Below are 8,868 nucleotides of genomic sequence, written 5' to 3' on the forward strand. Positions count from 1 at the left end.
TCTGTAAGTGGGAAGTACTTGGAGATCAATTCTGAAGCTGCCAAGAAAGGGAGGTTGAACCCATTCCCTTGCCACATGGAGAGATATAGCAAATCTCATGCTAAGGTATGTTGAAGAACTGGAAATTCTTCAAACATATCAGTAGAAGCCAGAAGACCTCAATTTTTAGTACTTGCTGGTTAGCTACTCCTGCTGAAAATGGGAAAGGCAAATGGATCTGAAATAGGGAAAGAGCAGGGGCCTAATTAGGATAATTTTCCCGAAACCGTTTTTCCTGAAATTCTTCAATCATTTCAGATATAGCTACTCCTGCTGAAAATGTGAAAGGCAATCGGACTCTTTCTTTTTTTATCCAGCTATACGTCAAGAAATCATGGACTATCAAGTGGGCACATCTTGTGCTGTGACATTTGGCGGACCAAAGTGGCATATCAGTAACCATCCTCATCCTCATATCTCAATCTCAGGAAGCAACCCGTTCATGACGAGTTCAATCATCGGCTTTTTCTAACAGTTGAGAAGCATTTGTCATTTGAAATAATATACGAAGATCTGGCCTTTCTTTAGGGTCAAAGGTCGAGAAACTTTGTGAGCAAAATGCAATTCTTTGCTAGTCTCCTCAGTTACGGAAAATTCTGTCTGTACCAACTCGACTCTTGATTCATGTACCACCTGGACCATTACCGGTCTGCAAAAGTATGGGATTTTTTAACACATATTCCTGTATGATTACACGCTGAGAGAACTTACTTTTCTTTTTGGCTGAGCAATGAGAATGCACCAGCCTTAACTATTTACTTGGTGAAATTACAAACTATTTCCATTCACGTATTCTCCTACCTGAAGGGTGAGATCCTTCAACGTTTCATATTGACCCATTTCGGGTGTCTAGAGTTGGCTGGTCAGTTCTCAAAGATGAATGCTCACTTAGAAATCTTACACGCCTCCAACTTTGCAAATTCACGTGTGGGTGAGAAATCTGAAATATAAAAGGCTAAAAACCCAAAACCTATGCCAATACGCATAATTAAGACACTTGGCTATGTGTGATAGCCAACGCATTGTACGAATCTCTCAATAAGGAAGAATTCCTTTCCAATGGCGAAACAAGAGCATGACCTTTAGCTACCCCTCTAATGAGAAATTCTCGATACTTGAGGGCAAGAGGCAAGAGTATGCAAATGCTCTTTCCTTAATAAGTTCTTCTGCTGCTAAATCCGTCTTCTTCCGCGAGAACTCATCAATCGGAAGACCTACAATCAAGCCACACAACCAGACGGTCATGACACGAACCAAAAGACAAGACAAGTTTTCAAAGTACTGTTCCGATTAAAAGATCGAAGTGGCCATATGTTATTGCAATGCAGAGGGACTCGCAAGAGACGAAATGCAACATAAACATCTCGGACTAACGGCTGTTTTGGGATAGAATATGCTAACACAAAGTGCAAATAATGAAGATTATAATTGGTTTCAATGCGAAAACAAAGTTTGCTGTACCTTGCACGATGGTCCATTCTCCGTTGCAACAAGTTACCGGAAAGGAATAGAATAGGCCGGCAGGCACATTGGAAGAGCCATCAGAACACACCCCCATGGAAACCGACGTACCCTAAAAAAGTGCAGTTCAAAGAACATGAGTCTAGAAAGAACAAGCTAAACTAATAAGCTGAACGAGATTGAGTAAAAAGGAAAAGGAAAAATGCTCCCGTACATTTGGAGTTCCAAGGACCCAGTCATGGATGTGGTCGGAAGCAGCCCAACCAGTAAAATACGCACTCATCCAGCCGGTGGCATCGAGTTGGTGGTAGACCTGTCAAAATAGATCATAAACCCATTTTTGAACTCGTATATTAATAAATGGGTCATAAATGGGTTAGTTATATTCACTAAATGGGTCATAAATGGATTTACAACTTATTTAAACTTAACTCATCTCTCTCTCCCTCACTCAATCTTGCGCTCACTCATTCCGCGCTCTCATATCAGTTTAGATATGAGTTTTCCTAGATTTAGTTAAATACGAAAATGTTTTAGCAATATAGATCGAGTCGGGTATGGATTGGGTATGGGTCAGGTTGGATATGGGTCAATAAAATTGCATTGCATATAAATAGATCATAAACGGTTTAATGGGTCAATTTGGATTGGACCATTTGTGACCCGATCTAAACTCGACCCTACCCACCCATTTGACAGGTCTATTTGGTGAAACCTAGTAACCAATTCTCCATCCAACCTTTAGCAAATAAAGATTTTTACTGCAAATTCAGAAAGCTCACACCATTATACCTACTAAATCTATCAACAATCAAATCAAAGACGATTTTTCTCACCAAGCATCATCCTTAATGAGTTCACGCACAGGTTTTTCACCAAATGGGGTATTGACAGTAGCATGGTTGACATCAAGATAACGACTTAACGAGTCACTTCCCCATACGATCACATTTTTCAGATCACGACCTGGAACATGCAACCTGTGGGCAATAATACCTGTTGCCCTGTTATGGTACAATTTAGTGGAACAGGCAGTGTTTTTCTCGGGGATGGAGGGTGCAAATTCCTTCAAAATCAACGGAATTGTATTTGCTGGATTGGCAACGACAAAAATCTGTAGAATAAAAAAACAAAAAAAACGAAAATATTATTAAAAAATTATTAGAAATTTTCCATATAATTAGTGCTGATCATGTCACATAAGTCGGCTACCGTTTACAGTAGTAAATTCGGGCCAAAATTGATCGGATGGACTCATTTGGCAAAAGGTAAAAAAGTTTAGCAAGCAATTGACAAAATTGAAAGGTGATGATTGAATTGGGAAAAGTGCAATACGTTAAGGATTTTTTTAACAATTTTCCCAAAGCAAAAAGGGACTCGAATATCACTTAATCAATGTTTTAGCAATGCTGTGGCATCTGATGGTGTACCACCACATTACTTTAGTCATCTCGGAACATTGACATGCTATGTTTTATCTATTTAGTAATTAGTCAACCAAATTTTCGTGCAGAGATTTCAAAAAGAAAAAGCACTTCACTTATTTGCAAATTAAGAGGCAGACAAGTAGAGTTGCATCTATTCACAAATTACCCAAGCAAATTACGTGGGGAAAAATGTCAGAAAAGTAATGGTCTAGGTCAATTCAGTCCTTTTAGATAATTTTGGCAGGACCTACGGTAGGCACTGATTGGATAATTTTTAATAATATTTTAAATATTTTTTGAATTTTTTTTTTCTATTCCCTTCCTCTTTCCTTCAGCCGGTCACCAAACCTCGGTGGCCTTTGGCAAGACTTGCCCTCGTTGGATTTGGCAAGGGTCGAGACTAGCCGACTACCTCTCTAGATTTGGCGAGATCATACCTCACCAGAGGCCGGCAACTGGAGGAAGGAGTATGGGAATGGAAAAAAATAAATAAATAAAGATTCGAAAAAATATTAACAATTATTAAAAAGCTAGCGGTATGTCATGTAGGCCGGCTGGCCTCCATGTTGATAGTATCAGGCCAAATTATCCAAAAGGACTGAATTGGCTCTAAATCAAATTAAAAGGTTTATGACTAAATTGATATCAATGTAATATAGATTGAGGATTTTTCTAACACTTTTCCCATATTACATGCGGAGTAAATTAAAAGTTCATAAAAGAAGAGGCATTTCACCTACTTGCAGATTATCATTCATAGAAAATGGAAGGAAAACAAAAAACCAAATCTCCAGATTTTGAAACTTTGACCCGTTAGCAAACCAGGATCCTCTATGTTTTTAGAATTACTTTCTTTAAGTGAAAAAAGACGTGAAAAAAGACATGAGGTTCACACCAGAAAACTTCCAGCCTCAAGCTCACATCAGTCCTTCGAACAAGAGAAAACTTACCTTGCAATCGGCGGCCGCATGCTTTTCTAACGCAGTAGCGAGGAACTTGTATATTGGAACAACTTCAGCGATCACATCCTTCGTTTCCATGCCTTCTTTCCTTGGGAAGCCACCGATCACTACTGCAAAACTAACGCCTTTGCATGCCTCCTCAACATCGGTCGTAGCAACCGCACCTAATGCAAGCGATATATTAGATCATCGTAGATTATCATCACATACTTCAGTAATTACAAGACCTCATACACAAAACCTTCAAGGAGAGGAAATCTGCAATCCATCAATTCCATCTTAGCCTCATTCATTCTTTTTGCATCAGATGGGCCATCAAGCATGTGCAGAATCACAGGCTGGTCACGACCCAGCATATGTCCCGAAGTGATATTAGGAAAGAGGGCATATGCAACATCCCCTGCATGGCCAAGCAAACTTACATTTTTATATCTGAAAATTGAAAATGTCCACAAGATAGAATCAACTACTTCAGACAACTTCTGTGGAATTAGAGGCCACTAAACAGGTCATGTAAACCACATTCATGGTCAACAAGCACACTGAAATGTGTGGCAATTACAGTATGTACTCGTGAACGATAAAGTGAAAAAATCCCAAAAGACCGATAGTAGAAACATAAACGAATTGGAAATGCTAAGGGAACAAATGGGGTGGCATATTGCAGAACCGGTAGATTATCTTTTAATAAAAATATAGTAAAAAGCTTCTCCAAACTAAATCAGAAAATGCAAAACAGAAGAGGAAACTAATATAATACCTCCCTAACCAAAGTTCATATTTTTCCGATAGACCACAGGCCACTAAGCTTATTCTATTGGAATACTAATTCCATTAGGTAAGCATTTCTAGCACGGACCTAAAACCTCCATTAAAAACTCCTATTAAACTTAGGATCAAATCTTACTTCAAACCAAAAAGAAAGCATAGAAGCAAAAGTTCCAACGATTACTCTCGAGTTCGGGTTCCACTTGAATGCCAAGGATGTCGCGGGAAACCGATCTCTCTGGGCGAAGCAATGAACACTCAACCTTACTTATATTATAAAGGGAGGGGAAATTCGATACAGACTGTTGATGTTCCAGATAGTAGGCAACATCTCAGGCATCAAGAGTCTTGAGGCACGGAGTATCAAACCTGACCTATGTTGGGCTAGCGGTGACCGGCTTTCGGTTCAGTTTCCTTAAAATCTGAAGGATCACGATACAAAAACACGATGCAAGAAGTGCGACCTAAGCGAACCAAATCAAATCATCGCATGTAAATGGTCACGACACAGGTTCAGTTTACTAAAATCCTCCAATGAAAGGGTGAAACTCTCACGAAAACCATATATCAAAACAAGACGATCGATTAAAAAGTAACAGATAGCATTCCCCAATACCTGCAGCAGCAGAGAACGCGGACGGGTTTCTTGTCCCCTGACGGTGATGGAGATAAATCAAAATAAGAGGAGAGAAATTTGATATATAGAAGCCTATTTATAGGCTTTATTAGATGACTAAAATAACATATCATATGCATAATCGTAAGAGATATAGAGAATCAACAGATATATCCTAATTATCTATAATATAGAAAATGTCCTAATTATCTCTAACATCTGTCGTCAAATTCAAGTATTCTAGAAGAAGCCAATTTGAGATTGGATAAAAGATTTGAAAAATGTCCATCTATATGGCCGAAGCAGTTGGATGTGTAAGGTAGGATATTTGGTATCTTAGCTTTTACTTCAATTTGTAAGATAGGATATTTGCACTCGCAAAGCTAGTTGATCTTTTGCAAAAACTATATAAAAAAACTAAAAGCTCTCAATCACGAGAATTTATTGGCTAATTGAAGCGATGCATTCATTTTCCAATTAATTGACTGCATGCGTTATTTTTTACAATACTAAATTACACCTTATTTTGCATGGCTTGCCACACCATATGTGAACGGCACGCGAGAAAGCCTTACTTGACACCCCAATTAACCACGTGTCAAGATTCCCATATGGCATATGTCTGAGTCTTGTTAAAACCCACCAATTCCCTATATTGTTCTTTTGCAAAATATCATTAATTTTGTCCATCACATCATTCATAAAATACTAATATATGATATTTTATCATGGCAAGAAGTCTCCTATTCATAGTACATGATACCGACTAATAATTCCGTCACTTAAATTTTGTTTTAGGGACCTCAATTTGTTCAGTGATGTTGTTCAACTTAGGAGATGGGGGGCACGCAACGGTTACGCCGGATCAGGCCATGCACAACAAAGAGGTAGTATGATTGGTCGATTGCACCATATCAACGGTTTGCAATTTACACACAGTATATACGTGGCATTAAATATGAGCATTAGGCATTTTTATAATTTATCCCTTTATGTCATATTATCTCGTGCAGCACAAGTTATCTCCTTCTTTAAGTGACTTAATACCCTCGTTAGTCATGCAATATACGTGCGATACCGATAGAACACATTGTTCGGGTCTACTAGGGTTTTCTTGCATCATTCTAAGGTCTCTAAAAAACATCTTCTTCTTCTTTTATAACTTAAGGATGTAACGATGCCCGAGCTATCTAAAGGCCCGTGAAATACCTTGCAAACCTTTAGGAAACACTTTGTGCGTTTTCATGAGTTGGCTGTTTGAGTAATAAAGAAACAACTTTCTCCAGCCTAGGATGTTGGCAAAACTGTCAATGGATTGTAAATGTGTTTGTTCTCGTTCTTGGGTTTGATCATTTATCTAATTTCTTTTTAGTTTTAAGGCACTTTGTTGAAAAGGGTCTTCGCTGCGAAATATCATTAGCTGCTCCGGATACACATGAGCCCGGTCGATGCGACCCAATCATGTGGGCCCTACTTGATCCAATGGCTTAGATCAATTGCGTTTATGTGCGTGGGATCGTGAAGGTATTGCTCCTTCGCTACACTTGGTTGGGTGACAATATGCAAAATTTGCAGTTCTTAATGCACCGACTCTCCTCACGATGTGTGCAGTTAGTCTTGGAGGTCGAATATATTATCAAATATGCATAATAAATGTCTCGAATGCACTTGCTAACGGTAATGGTAACCTTTTTTAATTTATTCTTTGATCACGTGCTTGGCATGGGTAAATAAGGGTCTGCATAGCAACGTTTATGTTCCCAGAAACAATTTTTGATCAGAAATAGTTTTTTTTATTTCTATTTCTTGGAACAGTTTCTGAGCAAAAAATAGCGTTTAGTAACTACACAAATTTTTGATTCCTGAAATAGAAAAAGAATAGAAACGCGTTTAGGGCACGAATGATTCATTTCTATTCCATAGACGAGTTTCTCCCTTCTAGGCTACCGGCGGAGGACGGCAGGTGGCGGTGGGGGGCGAAGGACGGTGGTTGGCGGCGGTAGAGGATGGCGGCCGGCAACGGGAGGCAGTGAAGCATGGCGGTCAAAGGCAGAGCACGGTGGCGTTGGGCGGCGGTGACGGCAACGGGGGGCAGTGGCGGGAGGTGGCTGGCTGCGGAGGGTGGCCATCGTCGGTCGATGGAGCACGGCGACCGGTGGCGAAGGATGGCGGCCGATGGTGGGTGATCGCCGGCGTCGGGTGGCCAGGGGCAGGAGGTGACTGGTGGCCGAGAGCAGCCAGCGCCGGGTGGTGGCCGGCGTCGGGCGGTGGAGCACAATGGCCGGCGACGGAGGATGGCGGCCGGTGGTGAGTGGCCGGCGGCGGCAGAAGACGATGACCGGTGGTGGGTGATCGCCAGCATCGGGTGGTTGGCAGGGGGAGGTGGCCAACGCCAGGTGGCGGCCGGCCTCGGGCGATGGAGCACGGCGGCCAGTGGTGGAGGACGACGGCTGGTGGCAATAAGCGTCGAGCGGCGGAGAACAGTGGTCAACGACAAGAGGCGGCCAGCGGGTGGGAGGCGGCCGGCGGCGGAAGGCGGGCGATAGGTGGCGGCGAAGGACGGCGAGAGGCGGCGGTGGGCGGGTTGCGGCCGATGGATTGTTTCTTGTTTTTGAAGGATTCTAGAAAAAAAATCGTTTCTTTTTTTTTGTTCCAGAAACAAGAATCAGATTTTTTTTGCGTCTTGTTTCTGTTCCAAATTTATTTCAGGAACACTTTTTTGTTCCAGAAAAAAAAAATAGATTTTTTTTACTAAACGGATTTCTGTTCTTTTTCTATTCTGGGAAACAAAAGAACAGAAAAACAAAGAAACAGAAACGTTACTAAACAGACCCTAATTGTCTGAACCCGGGTCGGGTCCGCAAGACCAAATCCATCGCATTTAAGGTTTTCAAGGAGTCTGCCATCAAAGCACGTTTGCCATTCCTCGTACATCCAAATACCCGTTCCTGCATCCAAAAACATGGCCACCCTAATTGACGAGCTCCTCCCTGAGGAGCTCCTCCCAAGGACCCTGGTTATTATACTTGATTAATTAATCAAACCATGAATGCATTTGCATGAAATCAATAATAAGCTTTCTTTACACAAAAGAAAAATGGTACAAGTGATTCCTAAACTTTGATTCAATACGCAATCTAATCCCTGAACTTTTGATTTGTTCAATGTGGTCTTTAAATTTTAGCACAATATGTAATGTCGTCCATGAAGTTTAGCCCAATTTGAAATAATGGAGAAACCAACATTGAATATTTTCATATAGTTCAAAGACCAAATTGAACAAGTGCTAAAACTCTAAGGATCATAGCGAATAAATTAAAAGTCAATGGACCACAATGCACATTGGGGTAAAGTTTAAGAACCACATTGAATAAATTAAAATTTCATGAATTATATTGCACATTATGCCAAAATATAATAACCAGTTATGTCATTATTCCTTACGCGAGCTAGCGAAATTTCTGTATCTGAGCAGTCGGTTCGGTTCGAACGGTTCGAACCGCTCTACGCCGACGTCCCTCGTCGACCCGGTTGATGGAAGCCGCGCCAGATATTTCTTGTCCTCGTGCTCAGATCGGCAATCGGCCGTACAAGA

At 40.9% G+C, this 8,868-nt stretch overlaps 1 protein-coding gene across 1 annotated transcript; it reads right to left on the reverse strand.

Moving 5' to 3' along the window:
- Window positions 1–1,125: 1,125 nt before the first annotated feature.
- On the reverse strand, window positions 1,126–4,245 carry LOC130139990 (malate dehydrogenase, cytoplasmic-like). Its single transcript, XM_056318127.1, has 7 exons — window positions 4,131–4,245; window positions 3,878–4,053; window positions 2,337–2,614; window positions 2,185–2,239; window positions 1,715–1,813; window positions 1,501–1,612; window positions 1,126–1,253 (listed from the first exon to the last, which is right to left on the reverse strand). The coding sequence occupies exons 1-7, from the start codon at window positions 4,243–4,245 to the stop codon at window positions 1,126–1,128; spliced, it is 963 nt and encodes a 320-aa protein (XP_056174102.1).
- Window positions 4,246–8,868: the final 4,623 nt, after the last annotated feature.

This window comes from Syzygium oleosum, unplaced genomic scaffold (genome assembly GCF_021117445.2).
Source record: "Syzygium oleosum isolate NSW1041296 unplaced genomic scaffold, Sole_v2.1 Sole_v2.01, whole genome shotgun sequence".
NCBI lineage: Eukaryota > Viridiplantae > Streptophyta > Magnoliopsida > Myrtales > Myrtaceae > Syzygium > Syzygium oleosum.